Here is a 16,103-nt window from a genome sequence, read left to right as displayed (position 1 = left end):
TTGTTTAAACTTTGATAGACTATCATTTGGTATAAGGAAATTGTAATGGGAAGTGGTGTAACATCATTTATTTATATCATCGAGGGCCTCTTTCCTAATTGCTTTCATCCCTAGGATTTCCCTACTTTAGCACCACCTTTACATTCATATTAAGAATCCTAAATTAGTATTACTATTTGAAAAGATGGACCATTTACCTTGAGGATTTTATTTTGTATGCATTTACCTTGAGATCAAAGCACCCTTATTTTGGTTGGGGCTAGGAAATATTAACCATCAAGGACTTTGTTGGGGGAACATCTAGAAAGTCGATGCAAGCTACAAAGGAATGGCTTCCTTCAACCTGGTTCTTGATGCTTTCAACGCTCCCTGGATTTAGCTTACAAAAAAAGAGTTGCTCATTGTAAGGGGTTGTTCCCCAGCATCAATTGCTCTCTTTGTTCTTAGTTTCAAAGAAGGTCCCGCACCTGGTTTGAAAATTATTGACTTTTAATACAAGAAAAAGAAAATGGTGGAAAATGTACTTGATTGTGATGCATATAAAAAAACTAAAACAAAAAAATGCATATTCTTCTTCTAGGGGTATTAATTTTGCTGATGTGGCAGTTGTTTTGTGGTTCTGATGTCATGTTTCAAAAAGAGCACATAGAGATTCTGATCAACTGGACTTTAGTTCGCCTTATTTATTTTTATTTATACTTTGGAACGAAGATCCCTAAGTCACTAGTAGCCCTTTGAAAATGGTAATATGTTCAAGTTGTTGAAAGCATCTTTTTATTGGTTCCAAACGCACGGGTATTTTCTGCACCAAAGTGAAAATGTTTTCACCATTGTTTTGAAAGAAGCATTGTTCATAAGTTTTTTTTTTATTATTATTTTCGCTGATGTAGGAGTATTTAAGAAATAAGAAAAAACAAGAACGTTTTTATTATTATTTTTCACTAGATTTGGTTATATTTTTACAAATCTCTCCTATTTTCTTCGATCCTCTAGAATACAATCTCTCTCTCTCTCAATAACTTCCTTGTATGAAACCTAGTGGGTAAGTGATATTCAAATGGCCCAGATCACCGGGGTCGAAAAAGCATATCAAAAAAGCAAAAATAGCCGTGAAGAAAGAAGAGCAGAATTAAAATGTTGTAGTCAAGAGAGATGGAGAGCCATTTGCTGGAGAAGTAATTTTTTCTGAGCTGCATTGATTACACCATTACACTCAGCATCTGCTAATACCTCTGTCATTATAGCAGCTGCATGACCTATGGGTTCCTCCTCAGATGCCCTTCTTAACATGAACATCTGACAAGACAAAAAACCAGTGTCAGTCTCATTTGAAAAACAAGAGCATGCATGTCTTACATGTATAAATGAAGCTATATGTTGCATTTTTAAGTTAGTTTAGGACCCAGTTGATAACTGAAAATAAATGGAAACTCAAACTCAACAGAATCAGAGAACCCAATGCTGCCTAGCTAAATCCTTATCCTAACTTTCATACTTAAATTGCCTATGTTTTGATGATGCTTATTGATCTCCATGTACCAGAAAGAAATTAAAGGGAGCAGGTCAAATGTACTTGATTTTCGAGACGGGTTTTGAATGCATGTAACATACCACTCGGTATGTGCATATCTAAAATTCATGGAAAGGAGACGGTCCAACAGTCATACAAGGTTAGTTTGGCTCGTGTTCAGATTCATCTTTGTCCATTTTATTTAAAAGCTTGAATAGGGGACAACTAATAAACATAACCCAAGTATGCAAAGCAGATTCAAAATGTGGGTGCCCCTGTTTTGGACATTTCCATCTTTAGCGCAAGTTCCATATCAGACACCTACCTGTCTCCAATCCAAGCCATATTTAGGTAACAAATTCAACCCCCTACTTGATGTAAATATAACACCCTGTTTACAAGTATTTGGTTTGCATGATAGCTCATGTATGCATACAGCCTGTTTCAATAGATAAAATCTAAGTAAATAGTACCTGCCCATGATGCGTAATTTCTAAACAACCAGGTTGTTGGATAAATGGCTCCCCATCTATCTGAACAGGGAAAGGACTGGAAATGTGTATTCTTATAACTTCTCCTTGGGCTAACCTCCTAGCTTGGGAAAGTCCAACCTGCAGAATATAAAAGGCTTCACCAATCAGACATTCTTGCAGTTAAAATCATCATGTGAGCCAAGAAACAATTTCAAGAGAACTTCAATAAAAATAAAGAAAAGTAACTATATGCAATGGTGGTTTTCATGAGCAAAGATGTTTCTAAATTAGTGGAAAAGCACATCCAACAGCCTTTATTTATCTTCTGTTTACTACTTATTTATTAATCAGAAGGGGTAGAGAGGCAAAGAGTGTCAAATTTCTCTAGGCAATACAACTAATAAGACTTGGTTATGGGAGGCTTTTAACATAGAAGGAAAAAGAAAATAGAAAGGGGGCAAGAAAATTACACCTGAATCTTGCCTAGGTGCCATGCTCCACAGATAGATACAACCTCCAGAACCTTATCGTGCATTGACTGAAGATTGAAATCATCATCGTGTTCATAATCATTTTGCCAAAGATCTACTCCACCCATGTAGCTGCCTATGTTAAGTACAATTACACCTTCGGCATCCTGTTAAATGAAGGTAAAGAACAAAAAAGAGATAAAATATGAGAAGATTTAAAGAGAATAACCATTTGATTGCTGACCTGTGAGAAAAAAATGGTGAAACAAACTAGAGAATTGTGTGAAAATATGACAAAACAACAAGAAAGAATGTGACTTCACCTTTGGGATATCAATATATTTCCCATCTACTTCAAGACGAACTTGCCATGGTAGATCTGCACATGTTCTATCCACTATATCCTTGGCACCTTCCTTTGCATAACGTAGTTTATTCACAAACTGCTGAGTGAATTATTGGTTAGTTTACAAAATGAATATTTGCATATTAGCTAATCACGAGGAAATAAAAGTGTTATGCCATTCTATGTTCCCAATTCAGAAAAGAACAAAAGAAAAAAAAATGTTTAATATTTAGAGCTAAGTGGTCAACATGTTTGAACTCTTATCGGTCTTAACGTTCCTGCCACTTCTAATAATACCTGATAGGCAGGCAACTTGTCCTAGCCTTTGACCTCTCTACTTAATCTTGCTAGCTGTAAGTTCTGTTACTGTATAGAATAACAGAGGCATGAATCTATGGATCTGTCTCTCAATTCAATAACAGGTTATTCATTAGTCTCTTACTCTTAAGCTTCATTATCTATGAGTTGCAAAAAGACAAAAGCCAGTAACAATATAGAAGACTCCCAAGCTATCATGAACTAGTATTACTAACCAGAAGACAAATATGTTGAAGAAAGGTACAATACTGAGTATAGACACATGAAAAAGAGAGAACTCTGAACATAACCTATAGACTAATTGGCATGGGCATGATGATCCAAAGCTAGCCAATATCATCATCACCAAAAAGATGGTCAATATGTAGGCAAAAATTCAGGGAGAAAAGAATATAATTTTAGCATTTAATTGGAAAACGTTACATAACATTTTCTGTCCACAAAAGCAGAAACAAGTAAATGTATACATCCACATCAATGGACTTGCATGGAAAAATAAACACTAGTAGACTCACCACCAAAACCAGATCAAACACACACGCCATCCCAAAACTTTCATTAGCAAATGACCACATCCCAGATCCTTGGCATGTTTGAATCCCATTTTTCATTCAGTTTCTCTATATGTCAGATTTGATCAATGCTCCATTAAGTTGGCCAAACAATGGAAGCAACTATTTTTAATAACTTACTATGATTTATGTCAGTTGCTAATTGGAGAGAGGAGGCCTTACAACGAACACTCAAACCAAAGGCCATTATGATTCTAATTAAATCATCGTTCCAGCAATCAAATTTTAGTTACACTTAAGTCAATTAAACTTTGTGTGCTTTTAAAGGTCAAACTTGCAATTAAACATTGTCTGTGTCTGTGCTTTTAAAGGTCAAAACTTATTCTCTTGACAATGTCTTGAGAATCCTACTGAACTGCCACCAGGTGTTATGGTAGACAATCATTCAAGACTATAGCCAACTTTGAACCATAATGTTCCTACACCTCTAATACTGCAGTGCATCATTTATAATAACAAAGTTATTCCTGCAACAGAGCCTAAATAAGGCCACTCAAAATTGGACATAAAAAATGCCAAGGAAAAAGAAAGATATGCAAGCATGTGGCCAGAGACATAACTAAGTTTATAATGACAAGGTCACTACCTGGCTGTAAAATTTCTCAGGATTCTCCTCCCTAGTCAAGTGAAATTCATATGCAACCTTTGCATCACAGCCAATGCCTGTATAATATATAAATAAATAAATAAATAAGTAAAATACCCATCATTAATTAAACAGATTCAAGTAACAAATAGTAACAATTGGCAAAAAAAAGTAACAAACAGCAACAGCAGTAATAATATCAACAAGCATACCCAAATAGTTCATCATGAACTTTGATTGTACTTTTCTGAGACTACTTTCTTGGTTTTCTTCTTTGATATTAACTTTCCAGCGATCTAACATTGTTACTGCTGCATGATTGATGTCATGAAGAACATTACCTAACCAATCTTGACCCTCAACTGAAGACAAACCTCCTCCCCACCGCAAAACCCTAGACAAGTCATTTCCCGTGCCTAGAGGAAGTATAGCAACAGGTGGAGGTGATTCAAAGTTATGCTTCTCAATGGAATCAAGAACCCAGGCAACAGTACCATCTCCACCACAAACCAGAACCCTAAAATACTGAACAGATTCAAACAACTTCAACCCAGCCTCCGCCCCTTGGGAAGGACAAAGTTCAAAAATCTGCAGTTAACCACAATGAAATTAAGCTAAGATCAGTACACATGATATATTTATGTATTCTGAAGATTCTCAGTTGAAAAGGGAATGAATCAATATACAAACTACATCCATTTTAAAAATTGCTCTTATGGTTATCCGATGAATACAATCCATGAATTATATAATATCCAAACTCCAATAGAAAGGAAATTTATGACAATAAAAAAGGTTGAGGAATACAGAGTAAATATATAAGCTCTTAATAAATAAGAATTTTACAGAGATTGTGCTTGCAGAAAGATTGAGGTCAGATAATGATATACTTGTTTATACCCCAGAAAGGACAACAATTTTTATACACACACAGATAGACATATAGACACACACACACACACAAGAAAGATGCTCAAGAAAGCAAGACAGACCTTCCCAACAGCGGCACATACCTCAGAACTGAAAGTAGATTCAAAAGGGAACTAGTTCTACGTTTCTAAGATAACTTTAGTGCAAATAGGAAGATGTTTAATTTTCCTATATAAAGACATTATAATGAATTTGATGTTTCACAATCCACTGGGAATGCTCAGAAGACACATCAAGATTCATCAAAGGTTTATTTGAAGTTAATGATGACAACATTGAATCTTGGAAGGATTAAATGAGAAAGTTAAGACATGTTGACTAGATCAAGATAAACCACCCAGAACACCAAGTTTTCTATTCAAACTGCTGACTACAGAAATCAAATACCAGAAAGAAATTTACTTATTTACATGAGACTTCCTTGAACATAAAGCTATTAAGTATGAATTGAAACAACTGGACTAAAACAAAATGTTGAACCTTAAATCTCTGACCTACAACATCAACATTTATTCAATTTAAAAGTTTTTAGGTGATAAGCCCAATGTCTTCTTAATTTAATGTCAGTTCTTAGGCCAACACTAACAAGTTATCTAGGGAAAACATATCAAGCAACACTATGCCATTCCACAATCACCACAATATTTAAAATGGATACACCTACTTTAAGTTCCATTAGCTATTTTATCTAACATCCTACAAATAGAGATCCGAGTAAGTAGGAATAATCCAAAATATCAGTCAGTAAGCAATCTAATAACGAAGAGAAGTCTATGATATTAGGCCGAAAATTCACCTGTATAGGATTTAATAGCATGTTTAATCTCCTCCGTAGAGAAGATCCATATTGAGCTCCACTCTTGGTATTAATGAAAACAAGAAGAGGTCTTGTGTCCTGTGGCAAATCTACCAATTTATAACTCCCAACATGACCTATATTATTACCTCCTCCATTTTTACACACCAATCCATTTTTGGCACCTTTAATACTAGGCATTCTACCATTCTTCTTGAAAGAGTGATCACTATTTTTTCCATTGGATGACTTATCAAAACCAACAAGCCCATTAAGGACACTTCCAAGAGTTGTATTTGCACCAGAAACATCCTGCATTTTACAGCTAGGGGCCTCATAAAAGGCAGAACGAGTGCTTCCATTTTTGTTTCGCTGGCGTCTTCTCCTAATCTGTCCACGGACAGATGAAGCTATAATTTCTTTAGTGATAGAACTCAGCATTCCACTGGTAGTAGTTGCCCCATCCTCTTCTTTGACAGAGAGTGGAGAAAGGATAAGCCTTCTAAGGGGACCCAAGTCACAAATATTACCAGATTCTTTTGCCATTTTGGCATGGCATTTGACATGTATGAGGCGTTGACACCACAAGCAATGCCAAGTGGGAGATGAATCAAGAAAAGGAATACCACATGGCTCATCACAGTAGTAGCAAAAAGCAGAAAACTCAGAATTCTCATCTAAATTAACCCACTGCTCTGACCAATGGTGCATCAGATGTGATGAGCCGGCTTGTGCCACACACTTGCAATCTTTTACTGCAAACTGAGAACAATAGAAATGGGTTGCTACACCACAAACAGAGCACCTATGAAGAGGAAAATGTGACGCTGCTTTTGCACCTACAGTTTGAGGGGACACCAGTGAAGTTAAACATACACAGCATGTGGAAGGCTGTTCACCATAAGCAAAATCTTCTATCCACGTATGAGGCGATAGGGGAACTTTCAATCTCTTCCAAACTTTTTTCTTTGCTCTAGCAGCAGCTTTAACCCAGTTCAGCGATGTCTTTCTTTGCCACTTAAGGAATGCATATGTAACAGCTAGCAGTCCAAATGATCCAGTTACTAGCCATCCAAAAAGAAATGGACCATAACCATCCAAGATGGTAAGGATCCTCGAGAGTAAAAAGAACAAATCTGTCATTATCAACCTAATTTATTCTTCTCCACCTCAGTCTTCTACCACATCCAATTCATTCAACAATGTCCAACGTCAAGAAGACCTCAAGAAGAATACCTGAAACCATGAAACTATTCAAGATATGTAACCAAAAGAACAGAAAACACTAAAAAATAAAAGAATATCAGAAATCAGGAGAAAAAAAATGGAAAAGAAAAAGAGAAAAACGCAAGAGAATATATGACCAGTAAGACTTATAAGTCCACTATTATTTTTCGCAAGTATATATGGAGTTAGGAGATAAAGAAGAATGATATTAACATTACAACACCATAGCTTCTACAGGAGACTTTTTTTTAGTAGTTAGCTTCTATAGGAGATAAAAGAAGAATGTTGTTGACATCGGAACACCAATAACTTCTAATTGAATCATCTTGCCAATTGATCTTAATCAATAATTAGTCAACTGCCATCAATGAAAAAAAAAATCATTACATATGTCTGGGAATTCCTCAATTTCATTATGTCACACAAAAGGAGTGGAATTCTCAATGAATTTATCAAGTTCTGTAGAAAAAACGATAATAAAAGAACATTGGGATATTGTGTTCATTTGGGAGCAACTGGATCACACGCACAGCAGTAAGTTGCCTAAAGCGTCTACTGAAGTACGAGCATAGAGAAGAAACTCTCTTTCAGCCCAGTATGACGTGCCAAGGTAAACTATTCTTTTTAATTGATAACAATTAACATTTTCACAGAAAAATGACAAGGGAACAACCATTCACAGAGGCAAATAAGAAACGATATTGTGAAAAATGGCACCTAAGTATTCCCCATGCTCAATAGATTTCAAAATAGTTGCAGAAAAAAGCCAATTGCAAGCTAATATTACAGAAAGAAACAATCAAAAACAGAATTGTTTGACTAGACAAAACAGTAGATACAAATATCCTACGCAAAACCATTTAAACGATCTATATACCGAACCACAAAAAGGACCTGAACTGCACCCAATCTGGTTAGTTCCGTATGCAACCAATCCAAGAAACCAGAGATCGATACAATCTAAAACCAAACCGAAAGAAGTCAATGAGCAAAATTTGCAAAGTGGGAAACGATAATAACCAACCGCAAAATCTTAAAACAAAATCCCAAAGAAGCAATTCGTAACATACAAAAACAGAGGAAACAGAAAAGAAAACAGAGCAAGCAAATTCGAACCCCCGTCCACGCAAATCAAGATTCTATACCCTCAACTCACGTAAAAACAATACAAGATCCAACAAACCAACTCAACCAAGCACAGTAATGCCTCTAGAAGTTTTCAATTACATGAACAAATCGAAAGACTGCAGTTTTCTTTGTCCTTAATGACCTGGAAAAGTTGAGGATGGACTCGAAGACGTTGCAGAGAAACCCTAATTCCGCTCTCTAGTTCAGTCTTTGGCTGGGGTTTCTGAGTCTTTAGCATTCGACTTAAGAACTCTTTCTTGCTCTCTCTGCAAAATGCCGGCATCTACTACTTCTTCTTATAGGAAGTCTTCGAATGCTTTTCTTTTCGTCTCCTTCTGGAAATATAAATAATTCGCGGCGGGATCTCTTTTCACAATCAGCACGCCTCGCTTTTTGGAAAGAGGCGAAAACCTTCATCGTACCCCCTGTCCAGGAGAAATTACAAATTTCTTCTTTTACCTTCATAAAATGACCATCATATCCTTTACTTTAAAATCAAATCTTACCATCCAAGCCACCAAATCCGTTGACTAATAAAATCCCTTGACTTCATTCGGAGTACTCACTAATCACAATTCACAGACTGTAGAAACTTTTAATCAGGCAGGTCGTGAAATCAAAAGGCAAGCCTTGCTTCACGTGTTAAATATTCATTGGTGCAAAAGAAGATAAGGGTCCCACAGAGTAAATTAGTGTTTGATCCGATTAGGAAGGTCACCTAACTGATTGCCGCTGAGTTAAATGCTAGTTGGTAGACAGTTTAAAAATAGGACTGGAGGTCGGCCGGGCCAACTACTAGTGCCATGTCGGCCGGTCCGGATCCGAGTCAATAGTTTTGGGTTTAGACGGGTCCGACTTCCTAGTTTCCTAGTCGAGTAATCAATCGAGTATATATATTCATGAATAATAATGACCCAACCATGGCAAAAAGTTGGAGCAGAACATTCGGTTCGTTGGGTTTGGGTTTGGCGCATAAATATAAGTATGCAAAAACAAATATGCAGAGTGCAAAATATTGTATTTTATATTATTTTGTATGTACTCTTTTCAAATTGTAACGTCCCTGTTCTCGTTCGAAAAACTACTCTCTCAACGCCGTGTTTCAATCTTCGCCAGAACCCACCTGTTTCCACCATGGTTTCAATCCTTGTATGACCCTATTTCTGTCTGTCTGTCTCTCTCTCTATTTGTTCTCATTGTGCCAAGATCGAGAAAAATCTGTTCAACCTCCTCCCTTCCCTTGTCTCTAATGACTCTTAAAATGGCTTCTTCAACACTAGCTACGGGGAACAACCCCAACATCTTTTATGAATTTGTTCAATACTGTAGAGGTGATGTCTCCATGGACGCTTGCCAGATATACTTGTATGCCGATGATTTTACACCGTTTTGCAAAACGCACAAGAGTGTAAAACATACATTCAGCCGGTTTGCTTTTTACGCTGATACATTTGAACGTTTTTTATTTTCAACAATGGAATTTTGTATTTACACCGCTTGCAAACGCAGCCTAAATGTTTCGACATTTTGAATCCTGTTCAGGTATAGATTCAAATTCCAGACCTGGATGATGGACATTCGCAGACCCATTCACGGGCTGGCCATGCCGGATTTGTGCCAAGCTTTTTTTCTTTATTAACAGAATGCCCGAGCCCAGTTTAGGAATTATTATCTATCTATATTATATATTACTAATATAAGGGTATGCAAATAAAGGATAAATATACAAATTGTGGTTATACAATTAATTTTAATTTTTATATGAAAAATATCAAATCCGAACCTACAAGCTTAAAATTATGTCCAAATCCGATAAAAAACTAACCGGGTCAAACCAATAGTGGGACTACCCGGCCCATAACAAATTGAGTTATTCAATTTAAGGAAATTAAACTACATCGAGCTCGGATTCAGGTTTGGACACGTTGAAATTTTAACAAATTCTCAACCTCATTAAACCAATTGTTGCACCCCTAATAAATATGACATCATATAAGTATTAATTTTCATATGAGAGGAGCAATGACTTAGAATAGCCATCCTTGTCGATCGTCGTCACACATGAATTGGTTCCCCATGCAATGGTGGTGTGTGTTAAACCATCTCTAAGAAAATATCTGCTGTCGAGAGCATCCTCCTTGTGACACGTCAATTTGTTAAACTTCATGCTACAGTCACGGTGCTGAAATAATTGCTGTATTGACTGAGGTGTCACATGGAGAGAAACCGTTGGAACATGCTGTTTGACATGGACAGCCAAAAAAGGTTTCTCGAAAATTTTAAAATTGGTTAAATTCTTTTCTTTTAGATGTGGGACTCATGTGTACAGTGTTCACTGGTAAGTAGTTACATAGTCTATCATACAATACATAGCGGTGCGAGCAGTAGGAATTGAGTAGATTGGGATTTGGGGTTTGGGGCGGATTCGATCGAGCGGAATTGAATATTAGGCTGTGTTTGATTGCAATACAAATAAATTTGCATCGATGCAAAACTATGGCAATGCAAATGATTTGAATATAAATTCTGATCTAATTTTTTATTTCAAATTTTAGTTTATTTTGTTTGATTGCATTACAAACGAAGTAAAGTAAAGCATGAAGCAGGACAAAGTATAATTCAAAACAAAATTAAACAAGAGTTTGCACTTTTTATATTTACACTCCCATGCATTTGTACTAAACACAGTCTTAGGCAATTCAAGCTTGCTTGGCCAAAAAACATAACTGTTTTGGTTGTGATGCAATTTTATCTGTACTAATACAAATGTATGGGAGTACAAATAAAAAAAATGCAAATTTCGGTTTAATTTTCTTTTGGATTTCATTGTATTCTTCTTTAGGTCTTATTCTTTAGCTCAAGCTCAAATTGAGCTAAAAACATGAATTTGTATTGGGTTTGACTTAAGAGTTTATATGTTTAGGCTTGGCTTGAGTTTGATAGTGAGTCAAGCCTCATTTAAAAAAATAAAAAACTAAAAATATTATATATTATATAAGCTCAAGCTGAGCTTGATAATGATGCAAACCTTCATATAAAAAATTAAAAATTATGCATATAAAACTTGCAAGTTTCATGAGTCAAGCTTGAATGGACTCAAACTTAACTCAGAGCTAGAGTTGCAAATGGTTCGAATCAGATTCAGTAAGGGCGTATCCAGTCCAATCCATTAAGAAAATTCGACTAATCTAAATCCGATAAGAATTCATTAGATTTTCAAAAGCATGATTCGAATGTATTAGATGCCCGATATGATTCGATTAGAATTATATTTATATTCTATAATATAAATAATATATAAAATATATATAATATAAATAATATAATATTTCATAATTAATGGATCAGATCGGATCACAGCGGATCGAATCAGCCAATATCCAATTTCGATCCATTAAAGTAACGGATCAGCTTTTTCGGTCCAACCCGATTTATTAAGAGCAAGAGGAATATCCGAATCCACCTCTTAACGGATCAGTATCAGATTCGAATAGAATCTGATCTGACTTATTTGCAACCCTATTCAGAGCTTAATTTATATCGAACCAAATTTAATTTTTCATGAATCTAAGTTCAAATAACTCATAAAAAACACATTTCATATCCACGGCTTATATGGGGTGCAACTTGAATTACCCCGAATCAATATTTTACATTGCTTTGTGATCGGGCATTAAACTGGGCCCATACAAGTTTCAAGAAAAAGCCCAACCCAAATCCACTCAAATTGCACCGCCTAGAAATGGATTACACTAGGTCGTACCGAACAGCTCAACGTAATGGTGATATGTAATGGACCAGGCTAGCTGATCCAGCTAGTGGGCTCTTTTTCATCTCGTGAACGGTGATCCAGATCTCTCTCACTACCAAAAAAAGCCTACATATTGGGAAGGAAAGTGGGGTGATTATAGGCAATTCATGTGCATGAACGCGTGAACAGGTGAAAGCTCATTGAAGAATTAGCTAACCACCATCCATCATTAAATGAGCATGGTCTTATATATGATGGTCATCCAAAACCTAATTATCAAGTATCATGACCAACCGATGAACTGTCAATGTGGGCCCACCGGTCCATCATGAATGGTGGGTCACGATGGGTGAAATTATTTAGGTAGATTGTCATTGAACCCAGGACATGGTGGGCCCTTGAGCCTTTCCCCTTGTGAATTGTGATGCATGTAAAATCTAATTATCTAAAGTACGCTAGCAATAAATTTGGAGCATGTTTGGTTCGTGGATGATTGACCTGTCCCAGTCCTAACCCAATCAAAACTGAAAACCGGGTTAGAATAGAAACTGCCTAATTGTACTTATGCTAGTTGCTACGCAAGAAAAGCATCTTGGCACGTTCTCGGTTCTCGGATCTGTCGAGACTGAAGCTGGAAGAAAGCAGTCTCGGTGTGTGATGGTGGCCTTTGAATATTCACTGGAAGAGTGTTCAGCAAGGTTGAACGGTCCGATCGTTAGAATCGAATGAATGGCTCATTCAGATAAAAAAAAAAAAAATTAAAAAAAAAGTCAAAACCGTGGAATGGTTTGAACAATTTGATTGTTTCGCTCAATGGTTTATTAACTAAATCAATGTATTTTTTTTGACAAAATGACGGTATTCGGGTGAAATGGACTTGACCGATTTCCGGTTTTTCTAATCGGACCGTTCAGTACGATCTGGTTTTAAAAACCATGGTATTGAGCATGTGGTGAACTGCAATGTAACTTTGAGACTTTTAGCAATGAGATAAAATCAGCCCCCTAGAAGACTGTGTGCCCCACAACGACCCACAATATATCCCACTATATATTGAAAATATCTTCCAATGATGACATCATTATTTCTGATATTATTATTGAGAGATGTTCTAAATACATGGCACCATGGTAGGGATGTGCTATGGGACATTCTGGGCTGCAGTCTTGTGGGGAGCTGATTTGAATTCTTTAGCAACGGGAAAAGCATTGAGGTGAACACCTCACAGTGTTGAGTGGGCTGTGGAGCCAATTACACATGTCCACCTCAGCGTCTTATCCTAACAGTTTTTACATGTGCGGACACTTTAACCGAGTCTGGATGATTTGAACACCAAAAGCTGTTGAGCACGCTGTGTAACCAATTATATGCACCTCCCCCTCCCGCCGGTCACCGTTAACAATTTCCCCTTCATCCACCAACAACAACCTCCACCATTCTCTCTTATCTATCTCTCTCTATTTCTCTGTCTCTTAATATATTCTTATAAAATTCACCAAACCTAAACTTGATCCACCGAAGTAGTGGAAACCCTATAGCCATGAAGAACTTGTACAATTATTTTGCAGTCTAATTAAAGATGTGAAGGGCATTGCCTCTTAGTTCTGCTGTTTCAAATTTGCAAACCAAACAAGAAAAAAGAGAGACTCCTTGAAATTTTTTGAAGCTAAAGCTACCAAATCACAATAGGGGATGGAATTCATTTTGCGGTCATGATAAATTGGAAATTTCCTTTTACAATCTCATATAGGAAATAGAAACTAAGACATGTAAATTGAAGATTTACATTATAAGAGATGAACTTTTGATTATGCTCATCAAAAGAGAGGGGCATTCTTTATCTTCTTCTTCAATGAAGTTTATGGTGCAGCACTTGTTGTTGGTAGAATTGGAATTATTGAAATTGTTGCATTTGAGCTTGCATGGTTTGCATGCACTGCATTAAGTCCTCTAACTGGTTCGGGTTTGTCGCTAAGGGCACAACCGAGGGTTCAACAAAGGTTGCTCCAACTGTGGAAGGTAGTGGAGCGACCGCGGGTGCCACAGTGAGAGGCACGTTCAAACTGGGGACTCCATCCACGGAGAGGGAGACGGTGAACTGCCCAATACAGACAGTAGGAAGTTGGGGCTGCTCCCCAGAAGCGTTCTAGTTGGCACAACGTCCGGCATTGCTGGAGGAAGCCATGAATGCTAAGTTTTCAGAAAAGGAAACTGTAAAAGCTTAGTGGAAGGCTTTTTGAAGCATTTCCCACAGACGGTGCCAAATGATGCAGCACGATTCGGACACTCCTAGCTGGTTGTTAACTAGCTCCTACCTGGCAATGGACGGCACCTAAGAAGGAGAAGATGAAGGATTCCCAAGGGATTTGCCTGGCCGGAATACTCCGAAGCTTAAGTTAGAACGATGGGGAAGAAAGTAAGAGTGTAAGAGTGTAAAGAGGCTAAGAGTGTAGGTCACGCTAGATCACTGAATTCTCAAGATTAGCTCGAGAGCAAGTAAATTTCAGATTGGTTCTCAGATGTTTGAGAGAGAGCTTCCCTTTAACTAGGGAGCTCTTATATAGGCGTTCTTGTCAAATCGGGCGTAACCGCCACTAGGCTTCTGTTGCAGTCGTTACCTGCCAGGGCTGCGCAAGTGACCGTTGCAGGGTACTACCCAATTGGATGGGTGACACATCCCGGGAGGACAGGCATGCCACCATCTGCCGAGAAACATGGGTACAGTCTGTTGAATGGGCAAGGACTGCACCATCAGTCAAGAGACGTGGTGCAATCTGACGGGTACGGTCTTGTTAGATAGAAGCTTCTTGAAAGCATCGCGTCGCAGTAGTAGCGAGCTACCTTGTAGCGAGCTATCCTGTCGCGTGCTCCTAGGGGTACTTCAAGGTGCCCCTTCTCAAAGTTGTCTTTGGGGTAGTTTTTTTACCTAAGTGTTGGAGCGAGCTGGTTACCCTAGCTCGCGAGTTGGGATAGTCTTGGAGTATTCCCTTTCGGTAACTCGGGAGACATCGAGCTCGCGTTATAGCGAGCTCCCCCTATAGCGAGCTATGACGTAGCGAGCTGTCCTACAGGCTCGTTACTTAGTCACAGTCAGGCTACGGTGCTGAGCTGTTGCTCGCTGAGTTAGGTCCACGTGTCATTGTCTCAAGGGGTCAGGTCAAATCATCCTCCATCAATATATATAATGCATATATGTTCATTTATAATATATAGATAATATAAAAAATATATAATATACAATATACATAAGTATATAATATATATATATATATGTATGTATGTATGTATGTATGTATGTATGTATGTATGTACGTATGTATGTATATATGTATATATGTATATGGATACCGGTTGGCTCGATTAACTATCGATTTTTTATATTGATTAACCAAAACATAACCAGTACCTTCAGTTTTTCAAAAATACCTAACCGAAACCAAACCGATCGGTTTGGTTAACCAAAATTTTTTGTTTGGCCTCATCGGCTCAGTTCAATTTTTCATCATCACCCCGACCCATTATGGGGCATATTGTAGCAATATCCATGACTATGGATATGGGATACACCACAACTGGGTATGTAGCCCATGACTCATGTGTATTAGTGCAATACGCCTTCATATCAAGTTGTTAGTGCAATACTCACTAACAAGGTTTTAAGTATCCATACACCCTCATATGGCACGAAGGGTGTATTGGTACTTTGAACCATATGCACACATTTCTTTCTTTAGATTTTTTGAATAATAGGTCAAGGGGTAGGTTTTAGGGCTATCTACCCCCTAAAATAAGTCACAACCTTGAAACACTCGTATTTTGTGTACCAATAATCCATCGATATGATACATATCAACCAATATAGGCTGATACGTGACAAAATTTTGAACATTGCTCATCGATATGGAAGTGTAACAATGCCTAGTTTTACAGAATTATATATTGATAATTTTTGGATTGTTTTTGAACTTTGATAAAAATAAAAAATTATAATTATAA

At 37.2% G+C, this 16,103-nt stretch overlaps 1 protein-coding gene across 4 annotated transcripts; it reads right to left on the bottom strand.

Annotated features, from left to right (window-relative positions):
• Window positions 1–904: 904 nt before the first annotated feature.
• LOC148852062 (diacylglycerol kinase 2-like) lies at window positions 905–8,772 on the bottom strand. Of its 4 annotated transcripts, none has more exons than XM_088946401.1 (8): window positions 8,499–8,772; window positions 6,002–7,237; window positions 4,488–4,863; window positions 4,276–4,352; window positions 2,777–2,896; window positions 2,456–2,620; window positions 1,984–2,121; window positions 905–1,296 (listed from the first exon to the last, which is right to left on the bottom strand). In XM_088946401.1, exons 2-8 carry the CDS (start codon window positions 7,142–7,144, stop codon window positions 1,144–1,146), a joined length of 2,172 nt encoding a protein of 723 aa, XP_088802527.1. In that variant the 5' UTR covers window positions 7,145–7,237; window positions 8,499–8,772; the 3' UTR covers window positions 905–1,143. The 4 variants fall into 4 exon arrangements, with proteins under 4 accessions (XP_088802527.1, XP_088802525.1, XP_088802528.1 ...); XM_088946399.1 differs by having other exon boundaries at window positions 2,777–2,899; window positions 8,499–8,717; XM_088946402.1 differs by having other exon boundaries at window positions 8,456–8,671.
• Between the last annotated feature and the right edge of the window lie 7,331 nt (window positions 8,773–16,103).

Source organism: Nelumbo lutea, chromosome 5, assembly GCF_056320005.1.
Source record: "Nelumbo lutea isolate HS-2025 chromosome 5, American lotus-T2T, whole genome shotgun sequence".
Taxonomy (NCBI): Eukaryota; Viridiplantae; Streptophyta; class Magnoliopsida; order Proteales; family Nelumbonaceae; genus Nelumbo; species Nelumbo lutea.
The sequence above is the reverse complement of the archived record's forward strand: the minus strand, read 5'-3'. Positions and strand labels throughout refer to the sequence as shown.